The sequence below is a fragment of the Eretmochelys imbricata genome, chromosome 14 (genome assembly GCF_965152235.1).
Source record: "Eretmochelys imbricata isolate rEreImb1 chromosome 14, rEreImb1.hap1, whole genome shotgun sequence".
Taxonomy (NCBI): domain Eukaryota; kingdom Metazoa; phylum Chordata; order Testudines; family Cheloniidae; genus Eretmochelys; species Eretmochelys imbricata.
In genome coordinates this window covers 41,999,715-42,025,092 of record NC_135585.1, presented here as the reverse complement: position 1 = coordinate 42,025,092, position 25,378 = coordinate 41,999,715, and the positions used below count along the sequence as shown (strand labels likewise).

General features: G+C 46.3%; 2 protein-coding genes and 1 pseudogene across 2 annotated transcripts; all 3 read right to left on the bottom strand.

Moving 5' to 3' along the window:
• Positions 1–3,902: 3,902 nt before the first annotated feature.
• LOC144274061 (olfactory receptor 10A4-like) lies at positions 3,903–6,356 on the bottom strand (annotated as a pseudogene).
• A 9,207-nt stretch (positions 6,357–15,563) lies between these two features.
• On the bottom strand, positions 15,564–18,530 carry LOC144274059 (olfactory receptor 6B1-like). The gene is made up of 2 exons (XM_077832752.1): positions 18,285–18,530; positions 15,564–16,280 (listed from the first exon to the last, which is right to left on the bottom strand). The coding sequence occupies exons 1-2, from the start codon at positions 18,528–18,530 to the stop codon at positions 15,564–15,566; spliced, it is 963 nt and encodes a 320-aa protein (XP_077688878.1).
• A 4,601-nt stretch (positions 18,531–23,131) lies between these two features.
• Positions 23,132–24,088, bottom strand: LOC144275034 (olfactory receptor 6N1-like). Its single transcript, XM_077834119.1, has one exon. It carries the CDS (start codon positions 24,086–24,088, stop codon positions 23,132–23,134), a length of 957 nt encoding a protein of 318 aa, XP_077690245.1.
• Positions 24,089–25,378: the final 1,290 nt, after the last annotated feature.

The window sequence follows — 25,378 nt, the reverse complement described above, 5'->3', positions numbered from 1 at the left end:
AGAGACACAAGAATGACCAAAGGATTAGAAAACACGTCTTATAATGGTAGACTCAAAGAGCTCAATCTATTTAGCGTAACAACGAAGGTTAATGGGTGACTTGATTACAGTCTGAGTACCTACATTGGGAACAAATATTTGATAATGGACTCTTCAACCTAGCAGAGAAAGGTATAACAAGATCCAATGGCTGAAAACTGAAGCTGAACAAATTCAGACTGGAAATAAGGCATACATTTTTAACAGTGAGGGTAATTAACCATTGGAACAAGTAATCAAGCATCATGCTGGATTCTCCATCACTGACATTTTTAAATCAAGATTGGTATTTTTATTAAAAAGATCTGCTCTAATTCAAATAGGAATTATTTTGGGGAAGTTTTATGGCCTGTGTTATACAGGAGGTCAGACTAGAGGATTAGTGGTCCCTTCTGGCCTTCAAATCTATGAATTTTTGAATGGTTCAAGCAGAAGGGAGTCCTCAGTGCATCAAGGGAGATGTAGTCCAGCCCACAGCTCCCACGAAGTATCATGGCTGCTCAGTTGGGTGCATCCAACTGCCCTGAAATTGAATGTTTTGACTGGATTTGACAAACTGATATTTTCATTTCAAATCATCCTGATCCAGGACAAAATATTTCATTCCAATTTTCCATCAGGAAAAAAATTGAAAATGTTTGGCTGAAACTCCTGTGAAAAATTGATTCTGACAAAACTGCATTTTCTGTCAAAAAAACATTTTGATGGAAAAATTCCCAAGCAGCTGTCTCTGTTTGCTCCTCTCCAGACATATAGTGCAATATAGACTATATATTTTGTTAGCAGCTCAGCCACTTATCAGCTATCTTCACCCTTTCTAACGTGTCATTGATTGACTTCTCTCCCTGCCAGCTTTCTCTCCATTTCTAATTTAAATAATACCCCTACAGATTTTTTTTTAAAAGTACTAAACTCGCAATCTGATCCACCTCTGTTTATGGTAGGGGATTAGCTGGAACAGTTTGATCAGAGCTGTCGCTGTGATAGAAGGATAGGTGCAGCCGCACTTTAAGAGATCAAGGACACCGCATTTCAGCACCGAGTCCTGTCGGTGGCGTCAGTGGAAATGTGCGGACCAGGCTCATGCATGGGGGTGCAGAAAAACCCCCAGAGGAGCAGGGTCCCTGACTGAGGCTGGGGCTGCTGACACCCCCTTCCCACCTTTGTCTGAGGTGTGTCCCTCTCTGTCTCCCAGCCATTGCCCTGAGCAATGGGGCTGTGAATAAGAGGCATCTTTCTTTCCCTTCCCCTCCCGTACTCCTGTCTAGCCTGCGTGGTAGTGGGGAGGGGGGGAAAGGGGTAGTGGCTTCAAACGAGATAGGGGAATGTGGAGCTGACAATCCCTGCCTCCTTAGCCCCCACTCCCCCTTCCATCCATACCCATGATCCCCTTTCAGTGTTTCTCCCCTCCCCTTGGCCTGACACTCCCCACCCTCAATCCTCTCCCCTACCACGCATCCCCATTTATCAGCAATTCATAGAGTTTAAGGACAGAGGAGACCATCAGGTCCTCCAGTCTGACTCCTGCATAGCCCTTACATTTCACCCAGTTACCTGTGTTTTGAACCCAATCACTCATGTCTGGCTAATACAGCTTTCAGAATGGCAGCCAGGCTGGGTCTGAAGACATCAAGAGATGGAGAATCCCACACTGTCTTGGGGATTTTGTTCTAATGGTAAATTACCCCCCACTGTTAAAAACATGTGGGCCTTATTTCTACTTTGAATTTCTCTGGCTTCAACTTCCAGCCATTGGTTCTTGTTCTGCCATTCTCGGCAGCCTTCACTGATATTGACTAGCGTTCTTTTTGGTTTAATCAGAATGTCTCTCGGTACTAAAATCAAACGCCTTGCACAAGTCTAAGTAGATCACGTCTATGCAGTTACCTTTACCAACCAAACTTGTAATCTCAAGGAATGAAATCAGCTCAGTTTGACAGGATCTGTTTTCCATAAAACCAGGTTGACTGGCATTAATTATATTCCTATCCTTTCATTCTTTAGCAGTTGAACCCCGTAACAACTTTTCTAATGTTTTGTTCGGGATTGATGTCAGGACAACCGGCCTATAGTTACTCAATCACTCTGCTTGCCTTTTTAGACCATTGGCACAACATTATCTCCCTCATTCCCCCTCCCCTTGCCACAGCCCCAAACCAATCTCCTATTTCCCCTCCCACCACATATTCACCCTCATTCTTTGCCCTCCCATATTTCCTAGCTCTGCACCCAAAATAAGGACCTTGAAATGCAAAGAGCAGCTCACCTTAGAGGCAGAGTATGTCAGAAACCCCTTCACCAAATGACCCTGCAACTGGTTTGTCAGTTTACACTCGGTTCCAATGCTCAGCACGGTTGAATTACTAACTGGTTAATAAAGTTATTCAATTTCCATCTGTTTAAATTAAGGCTAACATACTTGACAGTGCTGCTAAAGTAAAATCAGAGGCTGCATGTGGATTCTAGAGCTCTTTGAAATCATCCTGTAAAACCAGAAATTTTGGTTTCAGGGCAGAACTTCCTGAAGGAACCCTTCAAAATGCAGGTGCCCATTCTCTGAGCCCTGTTGTCCTTGGCAGTTCTCAAACTCAGTGTGTGGCTGTAACTTTGGTTCAACGATCATCATGTGTCACCTTCAGCCATCAGCTTCCTGGGACAGCAGACTGCCCACAAACGTCTGGCTGTCAACAGACCCTTCGTCTTGCTGCCCATGCGTATTTCACTCTCTTGGGCCTGCTTTACTGCTGCACTGACCTGGAGTTCCTAACTTAACCCTCAATAGCAGTGATGCTTCCCGGGGGTACCCAGGGCAGTGCAGCACCCCCGTCACCACCTGCCTTGAGAGGAAGTCTCGTCTGTCTACTGGGAGTCAGCTTCCCAACTCCGCCGGCCATGGTTAATATAAGCACTCCTTCTAGGCCTATGCAGGCCCTGCTGTCAATCTACTGGTTAGCGATAGGCACACTCCAACCCTTGAGCCCTCCGAGCATCTCCATGGAGAGTCCAGCACCTGTTCCACTGGGCACTCAGCATTTCACAGGAAACGCCCAGCACCCTGTAGGAGTGGACACTATATGCTTTCTCTGCTTTCTATAATTGAGAAATCAGACTTCAGAGTGCTGGTATTTGGAAATCTGCAAAACAAGGGTACCCCAAGCAATAAGGGATCAAAGCAGCCATTCACACAGGGGTCCCAAGAAACGCCATTGTACAAATGAGGAAACAGATCCAGAGAGGTGAAGTCGGCCAGAAACAAAACAGGGAATAGAAGTCCGGTGTCTCTGTGCCGCTATCACAGTACTGACCTTTCTTCTTCACTGTCCCACCTCAGGGCTCCCATTCTTACAGAGTTATGGGGCCCTGAGACCTGATTCACATCTTACATTACCATTGCACATTGAAGGAGTTAGACGAAAAGAAATACTGAGTATCTGATGCAATCCATGGTAAAGGGGCCTGGTACAAAACACAGTGTGTGCTCACATAATTACAGACTATCGTAATGGAGACACAGAGAATGGCATCTCTCGGCCTTGGTGCCTCATTGATGAGGTGTTTTAGAGCAACCCACAACAGCAGTGATAAATATCAGACTAATCAAACCACAAAGACCTGCATCCCTAAGCCAAAACAGCAGAAGTATCTGTCCCAATATTGAGTGCAAGCTATAGCAGCCGCTGACCTCACCTAAAAAGCCAGATGGCCAGTGAGAGAAGTGACTCAGACTCATTACAGCAAACCAGCTTATTTCCCTTTCACAGGCACTGAACAAACTACGGTAGGACGATCTGAACCCTTTTGACAGAAGAGAATTTAGTGACAACTTTTCCCAGGATCTCTTTGACCTCTCTGTTCCTCAGGCTCTATATGAGGGGGTTGACCATCGGAGTCAGGACTGTGTAGAAAACGGAGAACACTTTGTTCAGGTCTCTCAGTGCATCAGTTTTTGGTAGCATGTAGACAATTATTATGGTCCCATAGAAAATTGACACCACAATAAGGTGAGAGGAGCAGGTGGAAAAGGCCTTTTGCCACCCAGTGGTGGAAGGCATTCACAGAATGGTGGTGAGGATACAGATGTGTGTTGCCAGCCTTCATAGAAATGGCGAGAGAGTGCATATAGCAGCCAGCATGGTAGTGACAAGCTCCATCATACGTGTGTCACTGCAGGAGAGTTTTATTACTGGGATGAAGTCACAGAAGAAATGGTCAATTTCATTAGGGCCGCATAAAGTTAATGTCAGCAGCCAGAGAATGACTTATCCAAGTGCCAACTGCTAGCTGGAGGCAGGACCTGCCATTCATAAGGGCTTCATAATGCTGTGGTTTGCATATCGCTAAATACCAATTGTAGGATATCACTGCCAGGAGAGAACACTCTGCAACTGCCAGGAAACCAAAGAAATAATATTGTGTGAGGCAGCCACTAACAGAAATGGTCCTGTCCCCAGTCAGGAGACTGGCCAGCTTCTCAACCCTCCTGCCCAGGGTGTAGCCGGTCTCCAAGCAGGACAATTCGCCAGGAAGAAGTACATGGGGGCGTGAAGTTGCTGATCAGCCACAACTAGCGGAACGATGAGGACGTTCCCAGCCATGGTCACAATGTAGATGATGAGAAGCAGGAGGAAGAGAAAAATCAATGAGGAGTTCTTGTGGCACCTTAGAGACTAACACATTTATTTGGATATAAACTTTTGTGGGCTAAAACCCAGTTCATCAGATGCATGGAGTGGAAAATACAATAGGAAGAAATATATAGAGAGTACATAAAAAGATGGGGGTTGCCTTACAAATTCTAATGGGACAATTCAATTAAGTGGGCTATTATCAGCAGGAGGAAAAATCACTTTTGTAAGGGTAATCAGGGTGACCAATTTCGAACAGTTGACAAGAAGGTGTGAGTAACAGTGGTGGTGGGGGGACAGAAGAACCCCTTCCGTCGCTGTAGTAAGTGTCTACACAACAGCAGCACAGCTACAGCGGAGCAATTCCAGTGTAGACGTGGCCTTAGAACGATTCTGCAGCCTGGCAGTTCAGCATCAACCTCCACTGGATGAAAGCCACTGCCCCAGTTTGTGTTCTCGAGCCAGTGTCTGGGCTGGTAGCCAGAAGGCGATGGGGGCATTTGAATATAAATTCTTTTAAATTCATAGGTTTCAGAGTAACAGCCGTGTTAGTCTGTCTTCGCAAAAAGAAAAGGAGTACTTGTGGCACCTTAGAGACTAACCAATTTATTTGAGCATGAGCTTTCGTGAGCTACAGCTCACTTCATCGGATGCATACCGTGGAAAGTGCAGCAGACATTATATACACACAAAGATCATGAAACAATACCTCCTCCCACCCCACTGTCCTGCTGGTAATAGCTTATCTAAAGTGATCATCAAGTTGGGCCATTTCCAGCTCATGCTCAAATAAATTGGTTAGTCTCTAAGGTGCCACAAGTACTCCTTTTCTTTTTAAATTCAGAGTTATTAAAGTTTAACAAATGCTGTATTCTCATTATCTTGGAGAGTTTGTTTTATCTCCCCCAGATACAGACCATGGCAGACACAGAAGGGGGAAATCAAACATCCACCACAGGATTCATCCTCCTGGGACTCAGGAATCTCCCAGAGCTGCAGATCCTTCTCTTCCTGCTATTTCTAGCAATCTACATAGTGACTGTGGCTGGGAACATCTTCATTGTTGTGCTAGCTGTGGCTGATCAGCATCTTCACACACCCCCATGTACTTCTTCCTGGGGAACTTGTCCTGCTTGGAGACCTGCTACACCTCTGTCCTCCTGCCGAGGATGCTGGCCAGTCTCCTGACTGGGGACAGAACCATTTCTGTCAGAGGCTGTATGACAATTTTATTTTGTTAGTTTCTTTGGGGCTACAGAAGGCTATGTCTTATGATCTCTTATGTCTTAGTTCTCTTAGCTGCTATGTCTTATGATCGGTATTTAGCAATATGCAAACCAGTGCACTATGCAGCCAGTAAGAATGGCAGTTTATGCCAACAGCTAGCAAGTGGGTCTTAGATAAGTGGGCTTCTGGCTGGCACCACACCAATGTCCTTCACATCACAATTATCTTTGTGGCCCCAATAAAAAACAACAACATTTTTTTCCTGTGAATCTACAAAAATAATAAATCTCTGCTGCAGTGACACCTACCAGCTAGAGCTTGTAACCACCATCCTGGCTGCTTTAATCACTCTGCCCCCATTTGCATTAACCCTGGCATCCTACGTGTGAATCATCTCCACCATCCTGAGAATCCCTTCCACCACTGGGAGGCAAAAGGCTGCTCTACCTTCTCCGCTCACCTCATCGTGAGACCATAATCACTGTATCAGCTTCCAAAACCCAAAACACTGAGAGACCTGAGCAAAGTGTTCTCTGTCTGCTACACAATTCAGACTCCCATGGCCAATCCCTTCATGTACAGCCTGAGAAACAAAGATGAAGGAAACCCTGAGAAAAATGGTCAGTAAGCGTGCAGATCAGTGGTTCTCAACCTTTTCGGGCTCCAGACCCATTTGTAAATGTTTATGGCCTGTCGCGACCCAGTAAACAGGCTGCGGGGGAGGCCCTGGGGTGGTTTTGGCTGGGTCCTGCCCCCCAGGGAAGTTGGGGCGAGAACTGGGCAGGGCCCAAACTGGCAGCTCCTGCGCTGCAGGGCTGGCTGGGCTGGGCTGGGCTCTCCGCTCTGGGCATTGCCACCTCCGGGGTTGCAGCGCCGCTCAGGTTTGCCCCCCCGACTGGACCAAATTTGTGTGTGTGGAGGTGTGACCTGGCTCATGGGGGTGCAGTGTCACTCACTCGGATTTGGCCTACCCGGACTCCTGCCATCATGATGGCTGGGCCAAACCTGAGTGGTGCTGGGACCCCAGAGCAGAGCTGATACTAGGCGTTAGCAGACTAAGCAATCGCTTAGGGCCCTGAGCAGCTCAAGGGGGCCCCCTATTAGTTATTAGTATGTGTGCTGTGGGGGGGTCCCCCCAAATATTCCTGCTTAGGGCCCCCAATGGGCTGGCACCACCTCTGCCCCAGAGCTTGCAGTGCCTGGAGCAGGGGGATGAGCCCAGCCAGCCCTGTGGGACAGGAGCTGCCATGCCACCTTTGAAACATTCTGGTGACAATTTCTGGTCTCGGCCCACAGGCTGAGAAACCCTGGTCCAGATTGTCTGAGAATTCAGAAATCTCACTTTAAAAAATAAAGACGAAATGGTGACGAGCGGAGCTGCTTTGCTGTTTGATACTCATACGCTGTGTAGCCCTTTCTTCTCGCTCAGTCTTTGGTCACGTGCGCTTATAACATTTGCGGATGTGCAAAGATTTAAACAGGTAAGAGGTGTCCGTACTGGGATCATTACAGTCAGAATCAACTTGAACTGTAGTTTACCTGCTGAATTTGGATAATGATATTTTGGTGAATTGTAGCCAGAGCTCTCCTGGTATAAGGAATCTTTGTGTTGCTGTAACTGCCAGGTATAAGGGCTTGTGCCAGTGTAATTATATTGGTTAAAAAAAAATCACACCCCTAATAGACAAAGTTATACTGGTATGAAATCTAGGACAAACTAGAAAAAGGTTGGTGGGCAGAGCTCTCCCTGAAAGTCTTCCGACCTCAGACATGGCTTTAACCAGCCAAAAAGTGATTTTGCTTGTAGAGCTTATACAGATGGGTTCCCTGAAAGAAATAAGCTGTATTAGTAAGAGCACATTTTTTGGTTGGTATACCCAGGTCTACGCTAGGGATTTTGCTGGGGAAGAAGTGTCATTAAAAAGCCTAACCAACATTACTGTACTGGGAAACGTTTCTGTTTAGACCTGGCCAGAGACACAACTGTATTATACAGTGGGGCTACTGGGTAGCAGCAGAGGGTAATGAAAGGAGAAAGGACCATTTTACTCTGGGAATACTCCTAGAGGACAGGAGATAAGGAAGAGGGAACAGGCTGTTATACTGTGTAATGACTGCTAGAGGAGAGTGGAAGATAAGGACAATGGAAAGGGGCAGCTGCACTCTACATTTGCTGCCACTGGGTGGCAGCAGAGAATAAGGACCCCCCTGTGTTGTGTTACTGGCACCCACTGAGAGCCAAGAGAAAAGGACACCTACAGAAAAGCGTTCTCAGCCGCGGTGCTGTGGCTGCTAGATAGCCAGGCAGCACCAACGATAAAGACAATATACTGTGCACTAGGTGGCGGCACAGGGTAAGGGATACACATGGGGGAGTCTATTGTGGAAAATATAGATCGCGAGCGAGACATAAGAAGCCAGCAGTGAGAGCCGGGAGGATTCTGTAGAGGATAAACAGGAGGAAAAGATGAACTATACTTCAGCTTCGAAGAATTAGATTTTTCTTGGTAAATGTTGATTTCACCCAACACAAACTGATGAAAAAAATTTCCATTGAAATTTACAGATCGGCAAAGAACGAAAAATGCTGCTTGAGAACTTAGAGTTTGATTTAAGGATATTTACTTGGTATATTTTGACACGGGATGTTAAAAATTTGTATTTTAACAGTTTAAAGCTTTAACTTTTTGAATCTCAACAAGTACTGTAATTAAATAACTATTGACTGACCCACCCATGGTCTGATCCCCCATAATTTTCTGCAACTGAAAATGTATTTAAGTATTTTTTATTTTTATGGATTAAATCAATATTATCCATTGAAACAAATAAAAACCGACTTCTGCCAAGCCTAGCGATAGGTGCCCTTTTCTCTTGCATTACTCTCAGCTCTCACCTTGTCCCAGTAGCAGAGATGCCCCACTCCTTTGGGACACTGCTTTGCCATCTAAGGTCCATTAGATGTTGTAGCAGCATAAATAGTATAAAAGTTGCAATGTTGCTACCTAGTGACTGTTACACAATGCAGCTACTTAGCGAAGGGATGTCAATCCGGAGCCCTCTCAGGGAGTCATTATTCAACATATCAACATTTTCACTGCTTTCCCAACACCCATCAGCCTGTGCCATGCCATTGAAACCTGGGGCCTGAGCTATAAAGCACCTGGGACAAGGAGCACCCAGCATCCTTACCCCTCTGAGCATTCCTCCATCCAGGGTCCTCATCTCACAAGTGGTTCCCAAGTTCACAATCTGGGAGTTCCCACAGATATCCCAGTGTGCAGCACTACACTCAGCCTGTATCCAACGCAATCTACGAGAGTGGGGAGCAAATGTTCTGTGCATCCCCTCTCCCAGAGAGCTCAGGTAGACAATCACCCAGATAGAGTCACTCATGGCCCACAGGGAGAGCATGGAGACATTTCTTCAGTGAATGGTAAATTTGCCAAAAAAAAAAAAAAATGCATTTTTCAGGGCAGTGAAACTATTCAGGAATTCAGATTGAATTTGGTGAAGAGTTTTCGGGAGAAAAAATTGGGAATGTCTTGAAATGTTTTAAATTCGCACTGAAAACATTTCATTCAACTTGAATAGAATTTTTTCAGCCGTTCATTTCAGTGAGAGACTCATTTTGGTTAAAAACAAAAAAAAACTTACTAATTTGATCAGTTTTGCTGTGACACTTCCTGTAATACCTAGTGCTGTGAAGCACCTCGCCACCGCCTGCCCTCAGTGTGAGGAAGACTTGTTTGTACCTACCAGGGGGTCAGCTCCCCAACTCCAGCAGCCCTGGGCGACAAGCACTCCTCTCGAGGCCTCTGCAGGCCCTGCTGTTACTTTACAGTTCGCGTTGGGCACATACCAATGCTCAAGGCCTCAGAGCATCCCCCTTGAGTGACCAGCCCCTGGTCCACTGGACACTTGCCATATTCACAGATCTGCTGCTTCCAAAGAACCAGAAAACCTTAGCTTAACCATTCCATCTCGGATCACCGCTCTGCTTAACACACAGCACTTACATATGTTTCTAGTGAAAACAAATAGAAGTTTATTTAGCAAAGCTTAGAGATTCCAGTAGTAGCAAGTACTGGAAACAAATGGTTACCTATAATAAAATAAAATCATAACATGGATTCTAGAGCCCAAACTTAGTTAACAAGATACATGTGTCTTGTAAAGTATTGCTTCCGCAAAATCCTTGCTGTGCTTTATAGCCAGGCTAGTGGTGACCCTCCTTTCATAAGACAAACACTATTAACTTGTCTCCTAGGTGAAGGACTCTCAACACCCCCTGCTGTTTTGTTTCTCTCCGATTTTGCAATCTCTTAACTTGCACCAGGCTCATTCTGTAAAGAGGCCTCCATGGTGAGGCCTACAATATACAAATGGCCAGACAGGGAGAAAAGCATCCTGTTATCTCAGGAGGTATAAAACTATAGGGTTAGAAGGGACCACAGGGGTCATCTAGTCTAACCCCCTGCCAAGATGCAGGATTTGTTTTGTCTAAACCATTCAAGACAGCTGGCTGTCCAGCCTCCTTTTGAAAACCTCCAGTAAAGGAGCTTCCACAACCTCCCTAGGCGTCTGTTCCGTTGTCCCACTGTTCTTACAGTTAGGAAGTATTTCTGGAGGCGTGTCACCTCCTGGTGACCTGGCTCAACCCCAAGATGGTATTTTCAGTATAGATACATAATCCTTGTGAAATGTTTGGCTCGATAATTCTTAAGGAGTTATGACAATCCATGTGATATTGGCTCTCAGTACAGAGCTCACATGCCACCCTCTGGTGAGCTCTTGTGCAGATATCCAACCCAGGGGATCCCTATGAAACTATGCACACTCTGTGCTCTTGGCCAGTTGGCAGAGGTCCCGGTCTCATATGGGCCACCAAGCTATAAACGTAATGATTCCCTCCGCTCTCATCGGAGAGGTTAAAGACCAGGAGTAAAATTTTCAGAAGTGCCCAAGAGCCAGATTTTCATAGAATCATAGAATATCAGGGTTGGAAGGGACCTTAGGAGGTCATCTAGTCCAACCCCTGCTCAAAGCAGGACCAATCCCCAATCAAATCATCCCAATCAGGGCTTTGTCAAGCCTGACCTTAAAAACTTCTAATGAAGGAGATTCCACCACCTCCCTAGGTAACGCATTCCAGTCTTTCACCACTCTCCTAGTGAAAAAGTTTTTCCTAATATCCAATCTAAACCTCCCCCACTGCAACTTGAGACCATTACTCCTTGTTCTGTCATCTGCTACCACTGAGAACAGTCTAGGTCCATCCTCCTTGGAACCCCCTTTCAGGTAGTTGAAAGCAGCTATCAAATCCCCCCTCATTCTTCTCTTCCATAGACTAAACAATCCCAGTTCCCTCAGCCTCTCCTCATAACTCATGTGTTCCAGTCCCCTAATCATTTTTGTTGCCCTCCGCTGGACTCTTTCCAATTTTTCCACATCCTTCTTGTAATGTGGGGCCCAAATCTGGACACACTACTCCAGATGAGGCCTCACCAATGTCAAATAGAGGGGAACGATCACGTCCCTCAATCTGCTGGCAATGCCCCTACTTATACATTCCAAAATGCCATTGGTCTTCTTGGCAACAAGCGGACACTGTTGACTCATATCCAGCTTCTCGTCCACTGTAACCCCTAGATCCTTTTCTGCAGAACTGCTGCCGAGCCATTCGGTCCCTAGTCTGTAGCGGTGCATGGGATTCTTCCGTCCTAAGTGCAGGACTCTGCACTTGTCCTTGTTGAACCTCATCAGATTTCTTTTGGCCCAATCCTCCAATTTGTCTAGGTCCCTCTGTATCCTATCCCTACCCTCCAGCGTATCTACCACTCCTCCCAGTTTAGTGTCATCTGCAAACTTGCTGAGGGTGCAATCCACACCATCCTCCAGATCATTTATGAAGATATTGAACAAAAAAGGCCCCAGGACCAACCCTTGGGGCACTCCACTTGATACTGGCTGACTACCCACTGAGCCTGACAATCTAGCCAACTTTCTACCCACCTTATAGTCCATTCATCCAGCCCATACTTCTTGAACTTGCTGGAAAGAATACTATGGGAGACCGTGTCAAAAGCTTTGCTAAAGTCAAGGAACAACACGTCCACTGCTTTCCCCTCATCCACAGAACCAGTTATCTCATCATAGAAGGCAATTAGATTAGTCAGGCATGACTTGCCCTTGGTGAATCCATGCTGACTGTTCCTGATCACTTTCATGGAGCAGGTCCTCAAAGAATCAATCTTGAAGTACTTGCATGAAAGGAAAGTGATCAGGAACAGCCAGCATGGATTCACCAAGGGAAGGTCATGCCTGACTAATCTAATCGCCTTTTATCATGAGATTACTGGTTCTGTGGATGAAGGGAAAGCAGTGGATGTATTGTTTCTTGACTTTAGCAAAGCTTTTGACACGGTCTCCCACAGTATTCTTGTCAGCAAGTTAAGGAAGTATGGGCTGGATGAATGCACTATAGGGTGGGTAGAAAGCTGGCTAGATTGTCGGGCTCAACGGGTAGTGATCAATGGCTCCATGTCTAGTTGGCAGCCGGTGTCAAGTGGAGTGCCCCAGGGGTCGGTCCTGGGGCCGGTTTTGTTCAATATCTTCATAAATGATCTGGAGGATGGTGTGGATTGCACTCTCAGCAAATTTGCGGACGATACTAAACTGGGAGGAGTGGTAGATACGCTGGAGGGGAGGGATAGGATACAGAAGGACCTAGACAAATTGGAGGATTGGGCCAAAAGAAATCTGATGAGGTTCAATAAGGATAAGTGCAGGGTCCTGCACTTAGGACGGAAGAATCCAATGCACCGCTACAGACTAGGGACCGAATGGCTAGGCAGCAGTTCTGCGGAAAAGGACCTAGGCGTGACAGTGGACGAGAAGCTGGATATGAGTCAGCAGTGTGCCCTTGTTGCCAAGAAGGCCAATGGCATTTTGGGATGTATACGTAGGGGCATAGCGAGCAGATCGAGGGACGTGATCGTCCCCCTCTATTCGACATTGGTGAGGCCTCATCTGGAGTACTGTGTCCAGTTTTGGGCCCCACACTACAAGAAGGATGTGGATAAATTGGAGAGAGTCCAGCGAAGGGCAACAAAAATGATTAGGGGTCTAGAACACATGACTTATGAGGAGAGGCTGAGGGAGCTGGGATTGTTTAGCCTGCAGAAGAGAAGAATGAGGGGGGATTTGATAGCTGCTTTCAACTACCTGAAAGGGGGTTCCAAAGAGGATGGCTCTAGACTGTTCTCAATGGTAGCAGATGACAGAACGAGGAGTAATGGCTTCAAGTTGCAGTGGGGGAGGTTTAGATTGGATATTAGGAAAAACTTTTTCACTAAGAGGGTGGTGAAACGCTGGAATGCGTTGCCTAGGGAGGTGGTGGAATCTCCTTCCTTGGAAGTTTTTAAGGTCAGGCTTGACAAAGCCCTGGCTGGGATGATTTAACTGGGAATTGGTCCTGCTTCGAGCAGGGGGTTGGACTAGATGACCTTCAGGGGTCCCTTCCAACCCTGATATTCTATGATTCTATGATTCTATGATTCCTCTCCTCTAAGTGCTTCACAATTGATTCCTTGAGGACCTGCTCCATGATTTTTCCGGGGACTGTGGTGAGGCTGACCAGCCTGTAGTTCCCAGGATCCTCCTTCTTCCCTTTTTTAAAGATGGGCACTACATTAGCCTTTTTCCAGTCATCCGGGACTTCCCCCAATCACCATGAGTTTTCAAAGATAATGTCCAATGGCTCTGCAATCACATCCACCAACTCCTTTAGCTCTCGGATGCAGTGCATCCAGCCCCATGGAGTTGTGCACGTCCAGCTTTTCTAAATAGTCCCGAACCACTTCTTTCTCCACAGAGGGCTGGTCACCTCCTCCCCATGCTGTGCTGCCTAGTGCAGTAGTCTGGGAGCTGACCTTGTTCGTGAAGACAGAGGCAAAAAAAGCATTGAGTAAATGAGCTTTTTCCACATCCTCTGTCACTAGGTTGCCTCCCTCATTCAGTAAGGGGCCCACACTTTCCTTGACTTTCTTCTTCTTCCTAATATACCTGAAGAAACCCTTCTTGTTACTCTTAACATCTCTTGCTAGCTGCAACTCCAGGTGTCATTTCCCCTTCCTGATTTCACTCCTACATGCCCGAGCAATATTTTTATAATCTTCCCTGGTCATTTGTCCAATCTTCCACTTCTTGTAAGCTTCTTTTTTGTGCTTAAGATCAGCAAGGATTTCACTGATACATTTTAAAATGTATTTAGACGCCAATAGGACTTTCAGCAGCATCTTGGGGCTTAAACCCATTTTTGGCATGTTCTGCACCTGGATGCTTTTGAAAATCCCACTAGGCACCTCAATACCTTTAAGTACATCTGGCCTCAAGCGACCTTGGTGACACAGGAACACAAATCTCATTGAGAGGCCATGGGCCGAAGAGCATCCGTCACTTCGGAAGTTGGGTTTTCAGAGCTAGGTCCACAAAGGGACTCAGGTGCCTAGGGCCAGCATTTAGGAACCACTGAGAGCCTCAAAACACCGGCTCAGCTGACACCTGATGTCATAGGTGGCTAAATCTCTGCCACTAAAGGCCTGTAGGAGCCAGTCTCTGCCAGTGAACATATGCACAGCCACCTCAGTCTAGGCACTCATCTCAGACCTCACCCCCACAGGAGACTCAAGCTAGACGTGGCCCTGCCTGTCTCACCTGCAGGGCTCAATCCGGTAGGCATGCTCCCAGCATGCCTATCCCCAGCCAAAGTGGCTGGGGGGCATGAAGCCTCCATTATAACCCTGATCCCAGTGGCTAGGGCATTCAGCCAGGACGTGGGGGAGACAGGTCCAATTCCCTCCTCCCCCCCCAAAGAGGAGCCATTTAAACTTGGGTTTCCCTCTTCTCGGGTGAGTTCCCCGTGCACTGGCATGGAGGGCAATCAGGTCTGGGGCTCCCTCAGAGTCTCCTGAGGACATTGTTCCACTGTGTAAAACTAATTAAACATGCATTGGGCCAGAGGAGGACTCTGCCGTCCAGTGGCTAGGACACTCGCCTGGGGTGGGGGAACCCACAGTCATATCCCTGCTCCGTATTAGTCGGGGGGACTGAACCTGAGTCTCCAACAGCCTGGTGAGTTCACCCCTCCCCCTTGGGGTTCCCAGCTGAAAATCCCAAGCAGAGGCAGTGTCAAACTCCATGGGAGAGATGGGGCTTAGGCAACACTCTAACTGATTTTTCCTCTTGGCTAGGTGAGGCAGCTCCTTGCTCCACATGCTGATCTCTGGGGATCCCTTTCTTAGCTGCCTACTTCTCCCCATGCACCGTATAGGGAGCCTGGCTGCGAACTCAGGGCTGAGGTTCCCACTGGCTGGCATGGCACTAAAACTTGCTCATTGCAACACCAAAGTCCCTTCGTAGATCTAGCCCTAAGTCATTCCAGTGTATGGAATTAATCGAGATATCTACCCACATTCAGCAAGTAAAATACAGCTCAGTTTTATTCCAACAGTCCTGGTATTGATTCCTCTTATACTTTCAAAACTTTGCACATCCTCAAAATGTTATAAGTGCATATCACCAAAAATGGAGTGAGAAATAAGATCCACATAGCATGAGTATTACACCATCTTGCCTTAAGGGATTAAAGTTTCTGAATTCTCATAAAATCTAGACACTTACTGACAGTTTTTTCAGGGCTTCCTTGACCTCGTGGTTAATCAGGCTGTATATGAAGGGATTGACCATAGGAGTCAGAATTGCGTAGCAGATGAAGAACACTTTGTTCAGGTCTCTCAGTGTGTTGGTTTTTGGTAGCAGGTACACAGTGATTAGGGTCCCACAGAAAATGGCCACCACAATGAGGTGAGAGGAGCAGGTAGAAAATGCCTTTTGCCTCCCAGCGGCGGAAGGGATTCTCAGGATGGTGAAGATGATACACACGTAGGACATCATGGTTAATACAAATGGAGGCAGAGTGAATATAGCAGCCAGGATGGTAATGACAAGCTCTATCTGGTTGGTGCCATTGCAGCAGAGATTTAACATTTCTGTGGATTCACAGTAGAAATGATCGATTTTATTGGGGCCACAGAAAGTTAATTGTAACATAAGAACTATTACTATGATACCAGCCAGAAATCCATTTATCCAAGACCCAGCTGCTAACGACAGGCAGAACCTGGTATTCATGAGGGCTGCATAATGGAGCAGTTTGCATATCGCCAAGTAGCGATCATACGACATCACTGCTAGCAGATAGCATTCTGCAGCAGCAAAGAAACTAACAAAATAAAATTGTATCATACAAGCACAAACAGAAATGGTATTGTCCCCTGTCAGGAAACTGGCCAGAACCCTGGGCAGGAGGATGGAGGTATAGCAGGTCTCCAAGCAGGACAAGTCCCCCGGAAGAAGTACATGGGGATGTGAAAGTGCCGATCAGCCACAACTTGGCCGGGAACATCCTCATTGTTGCGCTAGGTCACAATGTAGATCACTAGAAACAGCAGGAAGAGTAGGGCCAGCAGTTCAGGAAGATTCCTGAATCTCAGGAGGACAAATTCTGTGATGGACGTTTGATTCCTCCCTTCTGTGTTTGCCATGGGGTGTATCTAGGAAGGATAAAAAGTGAGGAAGAGAAAAATACGTCTTGGAGATGATTGGCAAAAACATACTTAAGCTTTAACCCAGCAAAGAAGAAGTTGGGGGGGAAGGAAGCCCCCTGGTTTGATAATGGAGTTGCAGGAACAGAGCTGGCTGGCATGTTGATTCTTTGGATATATTACCGTAAGTTTTATACAGCAGATTTAACAAAATATCAACATCTCTCAAATCGGACCAGGAACCCAGTTGCTATGTTGAAGGGTCTGAGAGCCCACCATAATGGGCAGCCATTTAGACACACATAGTTTGATTCACATCATCTCATATCTCTTCTCATGACAAAGTTTGTCCAAATGTGGGATACCATTACTGAGACAGTCTTCATATTTTTGTATAAGCCAAATCAATCAATCAATAAATCTAGTGTTGGACGTCAGACTAGAGGATCTAATGGTCTTTTGTGGCTTTCCAATCTATAAATCTATGAATGTACCTCTGTGATTCTTTCACACTGTTACACAGTTCCAAAATATCAAAAATTCCCAACAGGTAGAGCCAGATTTACCACCTTTAGCAAATATTAATAAGTGTTGAAAACCCTTTCCATTATATAAGTTGTGGAACCTGCAAATGTTTAAATTGTGCTGGGAATTCTCTCCCTGTAACATGAATTCTTGGACTATTAAGGCTGAGACTTCGATAGTACTCTATAGGAGTTAGGCACCCACTCCTCTTGACGAGTTGGGCACCTAAATCCATTAAGAAAAGGAGTACTTGTGGCACTTTAGAGACTAACCAATTTATTTGAGCATAAGCTTTCGTGAGCTACAGCTCACTTCATTGGATGCATACTGTGGAAACTGCAGAATACATTATATACACAGAGGCCATGAAACAATACCTCCTCCCACCCCACTCTCCTGCTGGTAATAGCTTATCTATTACCAGCAGGAGAGTGAGTTTGTGTGTTGGGGGGGCGGAGGGTGAGAAAACCTGGATTTGTGCTGGAAATGGCCCAACTTGATTATCATACACATTGTAAGGAGAGTGATAACTTTAGATAAGCTGTTACCAGCAGGAGAGTGGGGTGGGAGGAGGTATTGTTTCATGGTCTCTGTGTATATAATGTCTTCTGCAGTTTCCACAGTATGCATCCGATGACGTGAGCTGTAGCTCACGAAAGCTTATGCTCAAATAAATTGGTTAGTCTCTAAGGTGCCACAAGTACTCCTTTTCTTTTTGCGAATACAGACTAACACGGCTGTTACTCTAAATCCATTAAGGCACTTAGAAAATTCCAACCAATATTGGTAGGAAAGTTAAAACTTTTATTTCACTGATTTTTCTCTTCTCTCTCTCTCTCTCACTCTCTCTCTCCTTAAGTATTCAGCTGTATATCTATCTCTCTAGCTCCCATGTATATAGAATGAGTGCCGTGTGTCTGCAGGCTACAGCATCCCTGTTTCACCATCTGTGTTTATCTCCAGCAGCTACAACTGGCTTTGTCCCCTGCTATGGAATCCTCTCTGGGACCTTGTGACCAGTGTGAACCTCTAATGACTCAGGAAGGCCTCTTCAAAAACAGGTGTGACTGATTGGTTCACAGAAACATACCTAGGAGAGGGAAACAGGGTTAAAACAATAAAATCCTATGCACGTATTGTCTGATTTCATGCACCATTTCAGTCTCTTGCTGAAGTTCTCATAATCCTCATCGCAGCCGTCCAGGAGGTTCCAGTCTTCCCTGGAAAAGTTTTCCTTCAGGGTTGCCTTGTCGAAAGCTACCGGTTGGTGCCTTCTGTTCGCCGTACACAGTGCCTTTTTCTCCACCTTCACAGTGAACGTGAGTCTGGCTCTCAGCAAGCGATGGCCGCTTCCGGTGTTGAACGACAGCACTACTGAAATATCCTGCAGGATGCATCGTCTACTGATCAGGAAGTAATCGATTTCATTCTTTGTCTTCGCATTTGGTGCGATCCGGGTCCATCTTCTGTTGGCCTTCTTTTGGAACCAGGTGTTACCAATGAACATTCTCCTCGTCTCTGCCAATATATCTAGTCGTTCTCGCACGTTTCATTCTCCGATACCTATGAACTTTTCGCCCTCTCTCCCTCTTCCAACCTTGGCATTAAAATCTCCCATCGCAATCCTTTATGTGGAACTCTGAGCGAGGGTTTCCTCCAGCTCCTGATAGAATCCTTCCATATCATCATCTTTGCATGCACTTGTGGGAGCGTAGATCTGGATGATTTTGAGGGTATTGTTTCAGTTCAGTAGGAGGTAAAGCGCCCCGATACGTGATGACTTCAAATGGCATGAGACGATTTGTCTATCTAAACACTGCCTTTCCTTGCTAGTTTAAGCAGGTTCCACTTAACCCAGGTACCGCCCAAAAACAATGAGTCAGGTTGCCCCCTGCAACCCCGGCCTCTCAGATAATCTGACACCCCAATCAGAATCTCTCTCCACTTATTCATAGATTCCAAGGCCAGAAGGGTCCCTGGGATCATCTAGACTGCATCACTGTGAAACACAGGCCTGAATTAATTCCTGTTTGAACTAAAGCAGATCCTTCAGAAAAAAAAAAACATCCAATCCTGATTTTAAAAGTTCCACTGATGGGAAATCCACCATGACTCTTTGTAGATTGTTCCAGTGGTTAATTACCCTCACTGATAAAAACTGTGCCTTATTTCTCGTATGAATTTGTCTAGCTTCAACTTCCAGCTCTTAACCCTTGTTATACCTTTCTCTGCTAGATTGTTGAGCCCACCCTTATCACATTTCTGATCCCCACATGGTAACTTACAGACTGTGATCAGTTTGCCCCTTAACCTGCTCCTTGTTAAACTGAACTGATTGAACTCCTTGAGTCTTCCAATCCTTTAACCGTCCTCATGGCTCTTCGCTGAACCCTTCGTGAATTGTGGGCACCACAACTGGACGCAGGATTCCAGCAGTGGTCGCACCAGTGCCAAATACAGAGGTAAAATAGCCTCTCTGCTCCAGATCACCCTGTTTATATGTCCAAGCATCACAGTAACCCTTTGAGCCACAGGCTGTTTTTTTATCCACTCTGAAGTCCCTTAGTTCAGGGTTCCTGCCCAAAGGTCCCCCTCTGGTTCGAGAAGGGCGTCTGAACCTGACTACACTGGTTCATGCAGTGTCATAGCTGAAAGCTTGTCTCTCTCACCAACGGAAGTTGGTCCAATAAGAGATATTACCTCACCCACCTGTATCTCTCATACACTGCTTCATGCATTTCTCCCACGGGGCTTTTCCTTTGAGCATCAGACCACTGAGGTCTGTCTACAGCTACCATGAGGGAGTGCTTGCAGAATTTAGCCCTTATCTACCCAGACCACAGCCACCTAAAGTAACTGTGCGTATCAGCAGGACTTGGACCTGGGCCTGTAAGGTTAACGGGTAAGTAATATCCCCACACTGCAACCTGGCAGTGCCTGTAGCTGACTCATTGCCTGTGGCCCATACTCTGCAGTGGTTGTACGCCACCGTAAATTCCATCCTGCGTGATCGGACTGAAAGTGCTCTTAGCTCCTTGACCCTATATTCGCCCATGGGGCGCACCAAGAAGTGTCCAGGCAACAATGTGGATCCCAGCCAGCTGCCATGACCACCCTGCTTCTCTGTGTCTGAGGTCCTGGTACTGACCTTGTCTCAGACTTGGATTCTGACTCCTGATCGACCCCTGGAAACACAAGTGGGATGCTGATACCTGGTTTTGACCCTCGTCCCAATTCCTGATTCTGTCTCCGGCTCTGACCCTCAGCTTGACTCTTGACCCTGATACTGACTCTGACCCCTGGCTTCACATGCTGACACATGGTAGATGTGCAGGCGAACGAGCCCCTGATGGCTCACCACACGATCCATTGTCTTCAGCCAAGATCTAAGATACAACTGCATTTACTCCAGTCCCTCAGACGGAGACAAACACCTACAAGATCTCCATCAAGCATTCGTAAAACTACAATACCCACCTGCTGAAGTAAAAAACAGATTGACAGAGCCAGAAGAGTACCCAGAAGTCACCTACTACAAGACAGGCCCAACAAAGAAAGTAACAGAACGCCACTAGCCGTCACCTTCAGCCCCCAACTAAAACCTCTCCAGCGCATCATCAAAGATCTACAACCTATCCTGAAGGACGACCCATCACTCTCACAAATCTTGAGAGACAGGTGCCACCAATGCCCCTCTTCCATGTCCATTGGTCAAACCGGACAGTCTCTACGCAAAAGAATAAATGGACACAAATCTGACATCAGGAATCATAACATTCAAAAACCAGTAGGAGAACACTTCAACCTCCTCTGGCCACTCAGTAAAAGATCTAAGGGTGGCAATTTTGCAACAGAAAAGTTTCAAAAACAGATTCCAAGGAGAGACTGCTGAGCTTGAATTAATATGCAAACCTAGATATCGTTAACTTGGGTTTGAATAGAGACTGGGAGTGGCTGGGTCATTACACATATTGAATCTATTTCCCCATTTTAAGTATCCTCACACCTTCTTGTCAACTGTCTAAATGGGCCATCTTGATGATCACAACAAAAGTTTTTTTCTCCTGCTGGTAATAGCTCATCTTAACTAATTAGCCTCTCAGAGTTTGTATGGTAACTTCCAACTTATCTGTATGTATATATATATCTCTTACTATATGTTCCATTCTATGCATCTGATGAAGTGAGCTGTAGCCCACGAAAGCTTATGCTCTAATAAATTCGTTAGTCTCTAAGCTGCCACAAGTCCTCCTGTTCTTTTCCCCATTATTGTATTGACTCCTGAACTCTGTTGGTCACTAATCAGTATTTCTGACACCCTCACCCGCCTCATTTCCTCTACTCTGCTGCCATCTAGTGTCGATTTCCCAGCATGACAGCCTGTTGCTCTTCTCTCCTCTAGTGGATTCTTCTCTCTACAGCTGCCTCTTTCCCGTGCTTGACTCTCATGTCACCTGGTGGCCCTTTGTTTAATATAACAGCCCATAACCCACTCCATAACATCTGCTACTATCCACCTTTCACCATGCAGCACAGAGGTCCTCGTCTCTTCAGTGCTCTCTACTCAGCACTTACACACCGTTATACAGCTTCACCTCCCTTTCCATTGGTCCTTTGGCAACATAACTTCTCCTTTCTTGCCCCTCCACTTTGGCTGCTGTTCATGGGGCAGCACAGCTGCGCCTGTCCTCTCTGCCCTCTTGTGGTCCTAGACAGCATAACTGCATCTCTCCTCATTTCTTACCTACTGCTAGGTGGGTGCTGTTTCAAACTATAGCCACTGGGAACAAATCGTACAAAAAATGATTGCAACATTAGTGGCTACAAGAGCGCATACAGTGGCAGCAGCTCTCAAAGGCTTAGCAGGGGTTTCCCATCCATCCAGTGCCTTTCTGTTGATGTGGGCTCTGTGTCCAATGGAAATGCACAGATTGAAGCTACCATGACAGATTCCCAGTGGCTCTCCAGGCTGAGATTCTCAGAGGCGTGTAAGGTGATGTGCATCCATCTCCCATTTCAAAGGGATTTGGGTGACTAACTCTGTTATGTCCCTTGTGAAATCCCTTCCACAGAGTCAGAGCCCTACAATTCTCACTATTGCCCAGCTCCCCGACCTCTGGCCAAGCCCTGACGTGCTCCCAGTGACTGAGCCAGCACTGCCGTGTTTGGCATCACAGGAGTTCTGCCCGTTGGTAGGTGGTAGCCGTTTCCTCTCACCATAAGTTGCCTCACCCCCTGAGGAAAGGGCCCTGTGTGGAGCAGAGCTGCCTGGGGTACCTGGGGCTGACTAGACACTGTGCCCTCAGAACTAGCCCTGTTGGACATTGGGCTTGTTGCAGTTAGTTTTGAAGACGCTCATTGTAACAGGTCCCCTCCCTTTGAACTGCTCTGTGCAGCTGGTGGAAGCAGAGCAGCTGGTGCCCTGCAGGGCCAGGAGCAGAGTACCTCGTCAGTGACCATTTGACAGACCCGACCCCCGGAACGGCCTCAGTTCTACGGGTGCCCTGGCAAACCCCCAGCTGGGCCTGGACAGTCCCAGTGGACCTGGCGTGTGAGTCTACCTCTTTGTTTGCCCAACCTCCCTGCCTCCAAGGGCCCGGTGAGCCTGGAGCTGTTGCTTTCACGGAGCTGGTCACAGCCGGGTGTAGCCCAGATAAGAGCTATAACGCTGTTCCTGGTGAAGTGTCCAGAGGTCACTGCTGGGGCCTGGTTGCTTGCCTCCGGCCTCTGTGAGTTCAGTGAAGGTGGTTGGTTTGCAGAAGGTTATGACGGTAATATGCACAATTTCAGGGGTGGCAGATTTCCCAGGCTTACATTCCCAACTCTGCTGCACAAGGAGTTACTATTTTTATTGTCCAAACATTTATTTTGATCAAGAATGGCTTTTCTAAAGATCTAAACAATTGGTTACAATTTTGTCTCCATTCTGCCTAGTGCCCATAACTCCATGATGGGAACATGGTTATGGCCACCTCCCTCCCTGGTCCTTCCACAGGGAAGGACAACACTGAGTGCTGAGATTTTCACTAGGACTTTTCAACTTAATTTTAATGGGGGATGATTGCTGAAATCACCCAGACAGCCTGAGGTTTTCAAAGCTAAGTTATCTCAGAGTCTCTGCACGTTTTTGCGAAAGCCACATTTACTGACTGCTTTCCTCAAAGCTTCCTTGACTTCTTTGTTTCTCAGGCTGTAGATGAGGGGGTTTACCAGGGGAGTCAGGACCGTGTAGCAAAGAGAGAGCACTTTGTTTAGGTCTCTCAGTGTATCACGTTTCGGTAGCATGTAGACAATCATTAGGGTTCCATAGAAAATTGTCACCACAATGAGGTGAGAGGAGCAGGTGGAAAAGGCCTTTTGCCTCCCGGTGGTGGAAGGGATTCTCAGGATGGTGGCGATGATGCACATGTAGGACGTCAGGGTTAGTAGGAATGGAGGCAGGGTGAATACACAGGCTAGTATGAAATCCACCAATATGACCTGGTGGGTGTCACTGCAGGAGAGCTCTATCAGTGGGAGGGCATCACAATAGAAATAGTCAATTTCATTTGGGCCACAGAATATTAACTGTGATAGGAATAAGACAAAGATGGTAATACCCAAAAAACCATTTAACCAGGAGCCAGCACCCAACTGGAAGGAAAACCTGATATTCATAAGAGTTAAATAGTGCAGGGGTTTACATATTGCTAAATACCGATCATAAGACATCGCTGCTAGGAGACAGCATTCTGTAGCCACCAGAGAACCAAAGAAATACAGTTGTATGATGCAGCCACTGACTGAGACGGTTCTGTCCCCAGTCAGGAGACTGGCCAGCATCTGGGGCACGATGGCTGAGGTGTAGCAGGTCTCTACGCAGGACAAATTCCCCAGGAAGAAGTACATGGGGCTGTGAAGATGCTGATCAGCCACAACGAGCACCACAATGAGGGTGTTCCCAACCACGGTTGCCATGTAGATCACTAGGAACATCAGGAAGAGAAGAATTTGCAGGTCAGGGAGATCCCCGAATCCCAGGAGGAAGAATTCAGTGATGGCTGTTTGGTTTCTGCAGTCTGCCATTGGTTGAGTCTAGGAACAATAAATCTGTGCGACTGAATTGGAAGGACACAGAGTTAAAAGTTAATGAAATCTCGTGAATTAATTCCATAAATATTCAGAAAATCCCTCCCTCTCCTGGTTACAGGCTGAAATTTTAAGGCTAAGTTTAGATTTTAGAGCAAAGTGCTAGGAAACTGAGTCCGAGGACAGAACATTGCTCTGATGGGGAAGAGGGTGTTCGACACGGATATCAGTGATTACTATAAAAGCCCATTTATCTGGTAGCCACATACTGATATTACAGATCAGATCATTTCTCTGTCTATCATATCCTTTCTAGTGACATACCAGAGCTTAACAATGGTGCTTAAATGCTATATTTCACTTCTGGCAATGGCCAGAATCATTCCATGTCTTAGGAGTCAAAATCAAACATCAACTAAAATCTTAGACTGAGATTTTTCAATGTGGTCCAGAGTTCTTAGGCAACGTCATGCTGTTAGATTTCTTTCCATTAATTCTAACAATATATCCTGGTATATTCAGCATTTCAGTGCCCTGTAGGAGAAGGAATAATTTTCACCCCCTCACAAGAGATCAGTTCATGCCATAAATTATGAAGTGGACTAAATTCTCCCTTAGTGCCTGTGGTGGTGATGGGAACATGGTGAGGGACTGGCAGTGCCTTTTCTGTTTCCCAACAGTAGCTATGTAGCAGTCATAAAATACAGCTCTTTGGAGGGTGGATCTTAAGAAGGTGCAAAACCAGGCTGATGTACAACCCTAACTGGGAAATGACCCTCCCCACTTCATAATGAGTGTTGGATGATAATACAGGAAAGGCACTGGGTGAAAAAAAATGCTTTCCCTAAACTCAAAGTCTAGAAACAATCTGGCATGTGTGATCCGGGCTAGTAAGACTCTATCACCACTCGCCACCCCATTGAAAAGTCATGGAAGACCGGAGACATACCAGAAGACTGGAAAAGGGCAAATATAGTACCCATCTATAAAAAGGGAAATAAGGACAACCCAGGGAATTACAGACCAGTCAGCTTAACTTCTGTACCCGGAAAGGTAATGGAGCAAATAATTAAGCAATCAGTTTGCAAACACCTAGAAGATAATGAGGTGATAAGTAAAATCAGCATGGATTTGTCAAGAACAAAGCATGTCAAACCAACCTGATAGCTTTCTTTGACAGGGTAACAAGCCTTGTGGATGGCAGGAAGCGGTAGATGTGGTATATCTTGACTTTAGTAAGGCTTTTGATACTGTCTCTCATGACCTTCTCATAAACAAAGTAGGGAA